Source organism: Hemicordylus capensis, chromosome 9, assembly GCF_027244095.1.
Source record: "Hemicordylus capensis ecotype Gifberg chromosome 9, rHemCap1.1.pri, whole genome shotgun sequence".
Lineage (NCBI taxonomy): Eukaryota > Metazoa > Chordata > Lepidosauria > Squamata > Cordylidae > Hemicordylus > Hemicordylus capensis.
Genome location: NC_069665.1, coordinates 31508687 through 31521633, shown reverse-complemented (window position 1 = coordinate 31521633; position 12947 = coordinate 31508687). Strand labels below are relative to the sequence as shown.

The 12947-nt window shown below is 58.4% G+C and overlaps 1 protein-coding gene across 4 annotated transcripts; it reads right to left on the bottom strand.

Moving 5' to 3' along the window:
- Positions 1 to 958: 958 nt before the first annotated feature.
- On the bottom strand, positions 959 to 12663 carry LOC128334507 (AFG3-like protein 1). Of its 4 annotated transcripts, XM_053271390.1 has the most exons (18): positions 12464 to 12658; positions 11427 to 11496; positions 10557 to 10616; positions 10240 to 10361; positions 9992 to 10141; positions 9705 to 9773; positions 8908 to 9032; positions 8542 to 8812; positions 7841 to 7978; positions 7073 to 7226; positions 6841 to 6948; positions 5895 to 6020; positions 5460 to 5570; positions 4950 to 5065; positions 4103 to 4303; positions 3287 to 3481; positions 1664 to 1907; positions 959 to 1453 (listed from the first exon to the last, which is right to left on the bottom strand). In XM_053271390.1, the coding sequence occupies exons 1-17, from the start codon at positions 12563 to 12565 to the stop codon at positions 1689 to 1691; spliced, it is 2337 nt and encodes a 778-aa protein (XP_053127365.1). In that variant the 5' UTR covers positions 12566 to 12658; the 3' UTR covers positions 959 to 1453; positions 1664 to 1688. The 4 variants fall into 4 exon arrangements, with proteins under 4 accessions (XP_053127365.1, XP_053127364.1, XP_053127366.1 ...); XM_053271389.1 differs by having other exon boundaries at positions 959 to 1907; XM_053271391.1 differs by lacking the exon at positions 11427 to 11496 and having other exon boundaries at positions 959 to 1907; positions 12464 to 12623.
- Between the last annotated feature and the right edge of the window lie 284 nt (positions 12664 to 12947).

Genomic DNA, 12947 nt, shown 5'->3' with positions numbered 1-12947 from the left:
AGCACATCCCTTCCTTGGGCTTGGCAGGGCAGGAAAGACTGCTGAGGCCGGGACCAAGGACACGAAAGAGCTGCTGGCCAGTAGCCCTGCTGGCCCTTCTGCACACAGAGAGGGGCTCTGCTGCTTCCCATGGGGAGCAACGGCCCTGAAGCTCAGTCTGGAGCTGCCGGCCAGGCCAGAGGCTCCCCCTCCCCACTTCTCACCTGCTTGGGCGGCTGGGCCCGAGATCACCCTGACCACCCTTTCAGCACACGCAGATCTCCCGTTTTATACGCATTCGGTGGTCTCCATGCAGGTACATCCCAGTTGCAGGGGCGGGAGCAACGGCAGGAGGAAGGGTTTGCCTTCAGCTCTTGCCTGTGGGCTTCGCAGAGGCACCGGGCAGGCCATGGGGGGAGGCTGAAGCAGACGGACCTCAGGCCAGATCCAGCAGGGCTGTCCTTATGTTCTCCTCCACCGTGGCTAGCCCTAATGTTCTGGCATTAAGGCAGTCGGTGCGTTCACACGATCAGAGGAAGATGGGGTGCACGCCCCAGTCCCTCTGAGGGCTGCCTGCAGGATCCCTTTTCCAGCAGAGATGGCAGCCACTGGCACCCTGGAAAAATTGGACGGGGGGGAGGGAGGGGGAGAAGTTTGGTGGGTGCTTGCCCTCAAATGCCCCAGCAGGGCTGTGTCAGCTGGTCATGTCCTGGCTGGCATTTTCAAGACTCAAGCAGGGGGCAAGGCAGCTGGAGGGGCCTGAGGGTGAGCCCAGATTAACTGCAGGACTGGGAGAGTTGTGGGCCACTGTGCGAAACGGGATGCTGGACTAGATGGGCCTGATCCAGCAGGGCTGTTCTTATGTTCTTATGTGCAGCCCACTTCCTGGCTGTCCCTTGAGTCAGGGTCCTGAGAAGGCACCGGGAACCCTCCAAGGGAGAGAAAGGCCAACACCGCCAAGAAGAGGAAGAGCCAGAGATCCACACAGCACCATTTTAACCAGCACCTGATTTGCACCCAGCCCAACACAGCAGGCCCTCTTTCCCACAGAGCCCACGGCCACGTCCAGGCCGCCCCACCGTCACCTGCGCTGCGGACAAGTCTGTGGCGTTCTCAAGGCTCCTGGGGCTCAGGCCGGCCCTTCCTCGGTGGCGCCTCCAGGCTGCAGGAGGGGCAGGCTGGCAAGGGTGGTGCTGGGGAGAAGGCACTGAGCACAGGGAGGCGCCCCCTGGATGCCGGGGCAGAACTCCTGGCTGGGGAGGCTGGTCCAAGCCTCTCTCCAAGCGACGGAATCCGGGGTCAGGCGGGAGCACGTGGCTTCATTGGGGGCACAGCGGCAGTTTTTGGTCAGTCCAGGGAAGGGCACCAGCCCCAGGCCACGGGCTTCCCACAGTCCACCTGGCCCTGAAGAGGGGGAGGGCTCTTGGTTGCCTGCTGCAGACAAAGGCACACCAGCAGAAGCAGCACCTGGTCCCTGGTGAGAGAGGAGGCTGGAGTGTGTGTGTGTGTGTGAGTGGGTTGTGTGCATGCACACATGCACAAGATGCCACACTCCACCCAGTCCCGTGATCGGAGACAAAGCAAGGCACAGCTGGTCTTTGGTCTCTCGGCAGGCTGTCCCATCCGGACATCCATAGGTGCCCCCCAGGAGCTGATCTTCGCAGAACCGGGCCCAGACGCTTACCCAACGAGTGGCCCGTCTGTGCCCCCTAGGCGGCCTTCTCCTGGGCTCTCTCCTCGGGGGGCCCTTCCTCCTGCTCGGCGTTCCAGTTCTTCAGGCCCTTGGGGAGGGAGAGGTCTTCCTCCAAGCTCCCCGTCCCTTCGACAAACTCCTCGTACGTGGACTTCTCCGCAAAGGGCCGGGGTCCCAGGAGCTCCACCATGTCTGCCTTCTCCAAGACCTCTTTCTCCAGGAGACGCTTCCCCACCTGCGCAGGGAAGGGGGAGAAACCGGCCCGTTAAGCTACAGGCCTCTCCTGAGGCAGACATCTCAAAGAAGGGGAGGGGGCCACAGCTGCTCAGTGGGAGGGCATCTGCTTTGCATGCAGGGAGGTCCCAGGTGCAGTCCCTGGTGGCATCTCCAAGCAAGGAGAAAGACTCCTTCCCGAAACCTCGGAGAGCTGCTGCCAGTCCATGAGGACAATCCTGAGCTAGATGGACCAAGGGTCTGACTCGGTATATGGCAGCTTCCTCTGTTCCTAAGGCAGCTGGAAGGGGCCACACTCAACTCCAGGTGACCTGCCACACCCTGACTGGTCCTGCTCCCCAAAATAAATATTTGAGCATCTTTTCATTGTGTGATTTTTATAGTTTTAACTTTTCCTATGTGAACCACCTTGTGATTATTTTAATGAAGGGCGGTATTAACAATAAATAAAAACAAAAACTCCAGACCTCTAAGGTCACCCCCAGGAGCAGGAGCAGCAACCGCGAGTTCACTCCTTTCCTCGAGCAGCACCAGGGCTGCTAACTCCGACTGCAGCTCCTCCCGGAGATTGTGCCCCTTTTCCCTCCCAGATGCTGCCCAGTCTCAGGCCATTCAAATCTCCAGGCTTGTTTTCAGGAGTCACCTGGCCACAGAGGCCAGCGGAGGTGCTGCCTCCCAGAGCGGAAGGTGGCCTCAGAGAGCAGAGATCTTCACAGTGCCTGCTGCCTCTCCCCGACGCCTCACGTGGCCAGCAATCAAGGCCTCCCCCAGGTCTTGCCTGGTCCTGACAGAAAGCTGGTGGGGCGTGACAGAAGCCCAAGTGCGGCGTTGGGGGGAAGGAATCCTCCCTTCCTGCAAGCAAGCGGCCTGGATCATCTGTGAGGGCAATGGGACTGAGTTCGTCAAAGGTGGGGCAACCAATCTGACGAGGAAGAAATCCTATTTCAACCCCCACCAAAACAAAATAGGATAAAATTGATTTGCCACTTTTAGACTCTGTGGGTCAGATCTCGAGCCAGACCTTCTGCTGTACAGAGTGGGACCATGGAATTGTGGGTAAAAAATGGCTACCGAATGCAAGCAGTGCTGAGCCAGCTTGGGGGGGGGGGGGAACGAGGACGGGGGAGGGAAGCTCCGACTCCAACCACACATTCCTTCTGGCAGCCAAATGAAGCCTCATTTTCCGAGAGTTATTTCTCTTGAGCGCAGACCTCCGGAGAGTCCTGATGGCCTCCTTTTTGCTCGTCAACCTGCCCCCTTTTCCCGCTTTCAAAAACGTGAGAGGCACGTCGTGCGTGAGGCAGACTGACCCCGCCCCAGTCCCGGCTTTGTCCCACTTGGGAGGGCAGGAGGTGCCTCATGGGGGCTGCTGCGCCCTACCTTCTCCACCTGGCTGTGGCAGCGCGTCAGCAGCTCCAGCGTCCTTCCGTAGGCGGTGCTGATCAAGGAGCGCACCTCCTCGTCAATGAGCTCGGCGGTCGCTTCGCTGTACGGCTTCTCGGGCGCCAGCTCCCCCGGCCGCGGGAGGTCGAAGGAGAGCTGGCCCAGCTTGTCGCTCATGCCAAACTGCACGATCTGGGAGGAGAGAGAGAGAGGGAGAGATGCCCCTGAGGTAGCAGAAGGGCCGGGGCGGGGGGACAGCACAGGCCACTCTGGTACCGGCTCCCCCGAGGCCACAAGGTTTGCACATCTTCAGGTTTTAGTCTCTAGCCTTGAGGGATAGAACCTTGTTGTTGTTTTTAATTTACAAAACTAGGGGTAGAGAAGCCTGACACAAACAGCAGCATGGACAGCTCCACTGGCCCCCCCACAAGCCCACATCTCCAGGTAAAAGGAGCTCAGGCAGCAGGCGAGAGGAAAGACCCCTCTCTGCCGGAGACCTTGGAGCACTGCCAGTCAGAGCAGGTAGCACAGGGCTCCACAGACACATGGTCTGACTCAGTATGTGGGAGGGAGCAGGCCAGAGGTCGGTGGAAGAGCCCAGCCTCTGCAAAGGGTCCCAGGAGCCATTCGGGGGCAGCATGGACCGAGGGCCGGGCTCAGCACAGGGGGGGCGCCGTCGGTTCACCTCTCTCTGCGTCCAGTAGAATCCTGCCCCCGGCTCTCGCCTGGCCCTCCGCCTGGCTGACCTTCCCCTCTCCCCCTCTGCCCGTCCCTTTCGAGCGAGGTGCCCGCCCCGCCCCCGGGGGCCCCTACCTGGGCGTAGGCGCTCTGCGTCACCTTCCGGAGGTCGTCCTGGGCCCCAGTCGTGATGCGGCCGAAGAACAGCTGCTCGGCAACCCGGCCCCCCAGCATCATGCACATGCGGTCGAAGAGCTGCTCACGGGTGTAGAGGAACTGCTCCCGGGGCAGGTACTGCGCGTAGCCCAGGCCTTTCCCGCGGGGGATGATGGAGACCTGCCCGGCACACGGAGCCGCCGTCAGCGGGACAGCAGCAGAGCTCTTGCCTTGCTCTGAGCTGGCTGGACGGAGCAGCTCGGGGGGGGCCACCTCTCCCCAGACGCCTGCTGGTGCAGCCACAAGGACTTCCAGGGGCATTCCTCCGTGCCCAAGGCCAACCCAACAGGGGCTCCCAATCCTCAGCAGGTCATAAGTCTATCCATGGCTACCAGTCTGGTGGCTCTTGGCCACCTCCCGCCTCAGAGGCCTCTCAATATCAGTTGCAGGGGAGCAACAGCAAGAGAGAGGGAATGCCTTTGTCTTCTGGTTCGGGGGCTTCCCAGCAGCATCTGGTGGGCCACTGGGGGAAACAGGACGCTGGACTAGAGAGGCTTTGGCCCTGGTCCAGCAGGGCTGGTCTTGTGGACATCAGAAAAACCTGGATGCGGGATGAGACCAAGGATGGGGGGGCGGCGTTGAGTCCGGCATCCTCCTTCCCCCGAGTAGCCAACCAGAGGCCTCTGGGAGCCCCCACGGCTCTTCCCACTCAGTACACTGTGCTGGGAATTCTCCTAAGAAAGCCATGTCGGCTGTAGCTGCCCCCCCGCCAATCCTCCGGCTCTCTTTGTGGACAGAGCGGAGGTGGGGGGAGGAGGTGACGCACCTTCAGCAGGGGGTCCGCGTGCTCCAAGAACCACCCAACCACAGCGTGTCCGGCCTCGTGGTAAGCCACTACGTTCTTCTCATTGGGCTGCAGAACTTGGGTCTTCTTCTCAAGCCCTGGGGAAAGAGAAGGGAAGGCTGAGCAGAATCTGGAGGGAGGAGGGAGAAAGGGGTTTTCCCCCTCCAGACTCTGCCAGGATCTCTGATAGCCCCGGACACTCAAGGGAGGAGGGGGAGAGAACCAATCCACTGAAGCACTCACAAAGAAGCAGGATCACAGAATCCCACTCTGACTCACATCTCTAAATGCCAAATCCTAGCTTCAACAGTCCTTTCCCTATCTGTTCAACAACACATTCTGCACCAGGAGCTACAAGGCTGCGTCTCCCTTGTCCTTTTCCCTTGTCCCTTTTCCCACTGAAGATCTGCTTCTCAGGAAATGCCCTCTGGGTCCCACGGGGCCCCTGCCGCCCACCCCACACTCGCTCCCCGGAGCAGGGGGCAGCCTCACCCCCAATGACCCGCTCGATGGCCTGTTCAAAGTGCTCCTCGCCCACGGTGGGGCTGGCGTGTCGGGCGGCAATCAGCGCGGCCTCGTTGCAAACGCTGGAGATGTCGGCTCCTGCGGAGAGGGAGGGAAGGGCTCTCAGCACACCAGCCTCCAGGGAAGTCCTGGCATTCTCATCATTCCAAGGAGGAAAGGATTCCAGACAAGGGGGGACCCCAGAAAGGCAGAAGATCCCCATGGATAACAAGCAGTCCTGCTACAGAAGATGGGCGGCTGTTGTTTTAACTCCTGCCTTTCTGTTATCATCTCCTCGCCTGAGGAGTGAGCCCTCCGGATGGGGAGCTCAAGGCAAGCCAGGCCCGGCAGTCTCCCATTGCAGTGCCCCTCACCCTGCCTCTGGCCTGCAACACTCTCCAGGCCCCCCCCCCAAGATCTCACCTGTGAACCCAGGAGTCCGGGCCGCCATCTTCCGTGCCAGAGCGTCTCTGCTGATGTTTGCATCCAACTTGAGAGGCCGGAGGTGCACTTTGAAGATGGATGCTCTGCCCTTGATGTCAGGCGGGCCTGGCGGGGAGGAACGGGAAGGGAAGGGCAGGGTTAGAACTGGCTGGCTGGCCTCTCCCTCCACCCCTCGCGGTGTGGCAGCCACCTCCAGACCCCAGGAAACCCTTCCCCACTCCAGAACCACCCTGCACAGGGATCCAAATGGAATGCAAGGGAACTGGGGCAGCCCCCAAGGAAATAGCCACCTCAGCTTTGGGAGGAGACAGGCTACCCCAGCTGGGGGCAACCCACCTGAGAAGCTCACACACAAGCACTGCCCATCCCTGCCTTACATGGCCTGTTCCCAGCATCTGACGTAGAAAGCTACACTGGCCCTGAACACGGAAGCTCACTGAGCTAACCTGGCAAATTCCTGCTGCTAGATCTCTGCTCCTCCATGGCTTTGTCTACAACAGGGGTCCCCAGATGTTGGACTACAACTGCCATCACACCCCCAGACCCAAGGCTAAAGAGGAAGCTGGGAGTGGTAGTCCAAGAACACCTGGGAACCCAAGGCTGAGAGTTCTTCTCTACAAGACGCCTGGCAGAGGCGGCCCAGACCTGACCTGCTGCTCATCCCAAGCACTGCCAGGCAGGCTTCCCTGCAACAGGGACTCCCAGAGGCCGCTGACTACAACTCCCATAATCCAACAGGGCCACTCTGCAGCTGGGGATTATGGGAGCTGTAGTCAACATCATCGGGGAATCCCTAGCTGGCAGCCTTGCCCAAATCTCTGCGGAACTGGTCAGCAGGTGTGGATCAATACGAGACAGACCCTTTCTGGCATCCGGGGCCCACCAAGGAACAAAAACCCGGGCCAGCAGCCCTGGCAGTCGTTACCGATATAAATCTGCCGGTCAAAGCGGCCTGGTCTCATCAGCGCTGGGTCCAGAACGTCAGGGCGGTTCGTGCCTGCGAGGACCACCACGTTGGTGCTGCTGTTGAACCCTGTGCAGGAAACAGGAGGAGATCGGGTGAGGAGGACTAGGTGCCCCCGGAGGCAACAAGGTGCTCGAACTCCTGCCCAGAGGAGAGGAGGTACACCCCCCCCGCCACACCACAAGACTCTCACCATCCATCTCCACGAGCAGCTGGTTGAGGGTGTTCTCCTGCTCGTTCTGCCCCCCGAAGTGCCCCTGGCCCCGCTTCCTCCCCACGGCGTCGATCTCGTCAATGAAGAGGATGCAGGGCGCATTCTTCCGTGCCAAGGCAAACATGTCGCGGACCTGCAATACAGCCGGGTCCCCCCAAGAGCTGATTCTCCTGGAAAGGGCCAGGAAAGGGAGGCTGGGGTGAGGCTCACCACGGAGGATTCTGCCCCTTTGGGAGGAGGGGAGGCCTTTGCTGAGCGGGGAGGCCTTCTTCCGGCACCCTGCTGCTGCTGCCTCGAGGAAAGGTGGCTGCCAGGGTCTGTCCAGGAGCATTATGGGATGCCCAGGATGGTGCGAACAGGCAGCGTTTGGCTAGAAACAAGGCAAGGACGTCCAGTTCCTAGGGAGGCTACAAAAGGAGGTGGGAAGGGATGGCTCCAGGGTGGGCTCAGGTCCAGGCAAGAGGCAACGGGGGGAAACATCTCCAGCAGCAGACGTGCCGGGGTGGGGTGGGGGGGGCTCCTCTGTGCAGCGCTAAGGAGGTCCTAGGCAGGCACCAGACAAAAACGAGAGCATCTCTCCAGAGCCTGAAAAGGCCATGGCTGAAGCCCGGATCCTCCCGTCGCCAGCCAAGGCTTCCTGGCCTCATCCCCATTCACCCTCGCTGGAGGCTTCTGGCTTCCGACCACCACGCTGCCTGTCTGAGCAGCCTCTTAATGGGGAGTATGGCCGGGATCCCCCAGTCTCACCCTGGCAGGCCCGACTCCAACAAACATCTCCAGGAACTCGGAGCCATTCACGGTGATGAAGGGGACGTTGGCTTCTCCGGCAGTGGCTTTGGCCAGGAGGGTCTTCCCTGTCCCCGGAGGGCCTGTGAGCATCGCTCCCTGCAAGAGACAACCAGCGTGGGCAGCGGGGAGAAGGGGGAGCAAAGAGGGGGCTACGACAAGCTGAACTCTAGAAGCCCCCTGTGGCAAAATGGCTACAGTGTGGGACTAGGCACGAGGCGGCCTGGGCTCAGATCATGGCTGAGCTTAGAGGCCAGCCCACTCTCTCTTAGCGGCGACCTCTCTAAGTGACCTCACAGGATGGCCGTGAAGATCAGATGGGAGGAGAAGACCACGCAAGTCAAGGGCAGACTCAAAATGCCAAATACATACTCCACTGGACGAGCACCCCCATAGCCTGACATTCTAGACACCCTAGAAAAACCTTGCACATGGGCTCTTCATTTTGGGAGGGTTTCCCTTACAGACTCCAAACCAACATTTCTCGCCAGTGGACGTGATGCTCTGCCCCTTCATCAGGTGCCAAGACCAACTTTCCCATATCCACTTTCGCGGCCATCTTCCGCATGTCTCCAAAAGCAGAAGCCACCTCCCTTGGGGCTGGTCTGCCTAGCCCAGCGGCTTGGCTGTGCGTCAGGAGCAGAACACTGCGGAGCGAGTACCTTTGGGATCTTGGCTCCGAGATCCTGGTACTGTTTGGGATTCTTCAGGAAGTTCACGAACTCCATGATCTCCAGCTTGGCCTCCTCGCAGCCAGCCACGTCCCTGAACTGCACGTCCGTGTTGTTCTTCAGGACCTTCGCTGTTGTCTCCGCCATGCTGAAGATGCCTCCCCCTCGCCCGCCACGCCCACCTCCCATGGGGCCACGTCTCAGAGCGAACAGCAGGAAGCCCATCAGCAGCAGGGTGGGGACCATGCTCAGGAGGAAAGAGCTGCAAGAGGAGAGGGCCAGGCAGGCTCGTGAGCTACTGGAGGAGGCGCCTGGAGCATGTCCGCAGCGCTGCCTCTGATCTGGCCGGCCACTCACCCGTCACTCTCCGTGTTGTAGACCACGGACACCTGGTGGGCGCTGTCGATCCCCAGCTCCAGCTGAGCAGCCTCCAAGTTCCGCTCAAAGGTATCCACGCTGCCGATGTTGAACCAGATGTACTTCTGCAGCGATCAAGGCCGGGGGTCAGGCGATAAAGCCCCACCTCCCCAGTCCACAGAGGGGCCTCCTACCTGCTGGAGACTTGGGGCCAGTGTTCCCTCTCACAGGGATTCCCAGCGGTTGTGGACTACAACTCCCAGAATCCCCAACTGCAATGGCTTTTGCTGGGGGGTTATGGGAGTTGTCCACTGCTTGGGGAGGGACGCCAAGCCAAGTCGCCCCTGTTGGGGACATTCCAACATTGCAGCCACCTGCCTGAAGACCCTGGGAGCAGTCGGGCTAGCTACTGTGACCCAGGCCCCACAGGGATGCTCTGCCGTGGGAAAGGGGGCAAGCTTCCACCCCCATCCCTGGATATGCCGCATGCCCTGAGTTGTGGCATCCAATTGTTGCCCTCCAGGGGGCAAGGCCCCTTCCTGCCCTCAGACTGTTGCATCTGCTCCGCATGTGGCAGAGAAGGCCCCACGTTCACTCCCTGGCAGCATTTCCAGGAAGCCTGGAGAAGCTGCTGCCAGTCCGTGTAGACAGTCCTGAGCTCAATGGACCAATGTCCTGACACGGTAGAAAGCAAGCAGCTGCCTACGTTCCTTCCAAAGGGCCACCTATGACAGGCAAGAGCCCTGGCATGCCCTTTCTTTCGCCATCTCCGCTTTCTATGCCCAGCAATCCTTTACCTCTGAGGTGGCTCCAGGGACCGGGAAGACACGCACAAACTGTTTGTTGACCACTTCCAGCCGCTCCACCTGAAGACAGAGACAGACTCTCTGGGTGGAAATTCACTGGTAACGAGGAGTACGGTGTGCCCACAAGGAACGCCGAGGGAGAAGCAGAACCAGCCCCGGCTTCACTTGCTACCGCATATTTCCAAAACCTTGCTGCAGCACACAAATGTGAGCAGAGCAAGAGGAAAGGGGCCCCCCACACAGCACCGAAGGAGAGGGCAAGTTGTGGATGGCCTCACCACTCCTCTGGCCAAGTAGTACTGCACAAAGTGCCTCCAGTTGATCTCTCTGCCAGGATCTCGCCAGTAGAAGAAGAGGAAGCCTGAGAGGATGCCAGCCCCCATGACAGCCAGGTACCGGAAGTCCTTGTTATCCCACGGGAACTCTCCCTGGGGGCAGACGGGGACGCATGAGTGGGACTATCGTAACATTTCAAAGTCTCTGTTTGGGCAGCCAACTGGGCATGTAAGAGGAAACCGTGACAAACCTTCTGCATGCGACTCCACCACCCCAAATCCTCCTCCTCCTTTCCTCTTTTGCCGCCGCCGCCTCCTCTGCTGCTGCTCCCTGCATTCTTCTGGTGACCAAGGTCTTTGGAAGCGAGAGGCTCTGGGGAAGAGAACAATTTGGGAATGCTCACAGGGAACATCTATCACTCACGGTCTGAGTCTTAGACAAGTGGCTGTGTCAAGAGCGAGAAAGACAAGATGGGCAACAGGCCTTGAATCACTAAGCATTCAAGGTCCTTGGAGAAGGAGATGAGAGGGGAGAAGTAGGGGAAGAGGTAGAGAGAGAGGGGGCTACCTTTGTCATCAGGGGCAGCACCTGGTGGACTCTGGGCTTGTTCATTTTTCTTCTCGGAGCCTGTGGGAGAGAGACACATTTTCTTCTTAGTGTGTTCTCAGCTTCCTCCCAGTCTGGAGAGAGACAACCTGGTTCTGGGGTCTCTTGTTTCCTAGCCGCAGTGCCCTAGTAGGTTAATAGGTCCCTAGTAGGTCAACAGCAAAGATGCTCAGACACTTCAGGCTTCCAATAAGATGACTCTATTGGCTGCCTACCATGGACAGCCAGGAAAACAAACCAGTGGATCATAGAACAAATCAATCCAGATTTTTCACTCGAGGCTCAAACTATCCTACTTTGGACACCTTACGCGAAGAAGACCCAGCTCCCTGGAGTCCATAATACTGGGGGAAGTTGAAGGAAAGAGAAGACGACGACGATCAGCAGCAAGGTGGATGGACTCGATTATGGCAGCAATGAATGCTCCACTAAGAGACCTTCAATGCCAAGTTGGAGACAGATCATCCTGGAATCGAGCTATCTATGTGGTCGCTAAGAGTCGACACTGACTTGACAGCACTTAATCAATCAATCGTGCCCCCACTGGACATTTCAACCGTGATGGGAAGCAGGCAAGTCCATGTCTGTAAACCCGCCAGGAAAGGTGGCCGTGCCTGGACGCCTCCCAAGATTACAAGCAGAGATGTATTCCACCCCCACGACTGGAGGTTCTTTGAAAAGGAAATATTGAACCTGGGACCTTCAACATACAAAACACCTGCTCAAGTATTAAGCTACAACCCCTGTGTGCCACCATTCTCCCTACAGGATCATGACTGCACAAAGAGCAAAAGCAAAAGCCATCCGTGGCCATCTATGGGAGTCACATACCTTCAGGAGGCTTGGAGCACAGCCAGCGACTGAGGGACACAACGCATCCTGGCTGGGTCCTCTGATGCCACTGGAAGGAGCAAAGGGGGACATGGGATTTCCTGAACACCTTCTGCTATCGCCTAGAGCCAGGGATGCAGAAAAGCAGCCAGCAAGGCCTCCGTGGAGACGCTTAGACGGATGGGACATAAGGCATTGTGCCCTCAGTTAATGTTCTGCCCTATTGACTGGGCATCTGGCAGAAATTTCTGTGGGTCTGGAGAGGCCAGAATTTCAGTCCATGTATTTTTCACTGTAATTTTTACAATGGGTTACATCAGGAGTGCCTCATGCAAGTCCAAAGAGGAGAGCTAGTCTTGTGGGTAAAGGAAAAGTGTGCCATTGAGTCAATTTCGACTCCTGGCACCCACAGAGCCCTGTGGTTTTCTTTGGTAGAATACAGGAGGGGTTGACCGTGGCCTCCTCCCGCACAGTATGAGATGATGATGCCTTTCAGCATCTTCCTATATCAATGCTGCCTGATATAGTACCAGCGGGGATTCGAGCCGACAACCTTCTGCTTGTTGGTCAAGCATTTCCCCGCTTTGCCACTTAAGGCGACTGGTCTCGTGGCAGCAAGCCCGAACCGTCTCTTTTGTGAAGCAGGATCCGCCCTGGTTTGCATTTGAATGGAGGGCCAACTGTGTGAACCCTGTAGGATATTCTCCTTTGGGGATGGGGGCGCTCTGGGAAGAACACCTGCCTGCTTGCATGCAGAAGGTTCCCTTTGGGGGCTTCCAAAGGGGAACCCGCAAACGCTTCCGTTTGCGAGTCTAGCGATAATGCCACGAATATTCTAGCCAAGGGGGCCTCAGGAAGCCTCGTTCTGATCCCGAAGCTCCGCCTACTGAGAACGGGCTATCCCTTTCATGGAGGCGCGCGGTGATTACGTCATCGGGAAGCGCCGCCCCCGAGGCTTGCTGACCTGGGGAGATACTGAGCCCTTCGTTATATTTATGACACTGCTGCAAAAGTAGCACCTTCCAGCTTCTCCTCACCTGCCGGACCCGTGCCAGCTTCCAGAGCCCGCTCAGCCCGCGGCCTCTCCATACGGTGGACAGAGGCGGCGCCAAAACCGCCGCCGCCAGCCGATAAGCCATTCTTAGCTTCACCACTCGGGGTGAGCGTCTGTTTGTTTACTGCGCACGCGCAACTCCGTGAAGCACGTAGGCGCTGTAGTAGCCTTCGTCCAGGGAAGCGGGCGACGGGCGGAGATGAACGCTTGTGTTACCAGAAAAATAGCACGGCTAGAACAGCCTAACTCTGAAGTCTATAGTTCCGGTATGAAACTCTGTCTCCTTCCTTTGCTGGAGAGTGGGTTTTTAGTGTACTCAACGTGCAGATCGATGGATGCATTGGAACGGGAAATGTTTAACTCAGTCCTGATTAACTGCATAGTCACACATATTAGGACTTATTTCTTAATAGTCACCACTGACAGTGTCAAAATCCCATTTTCCTGCACCTGACACCAAACAGTGC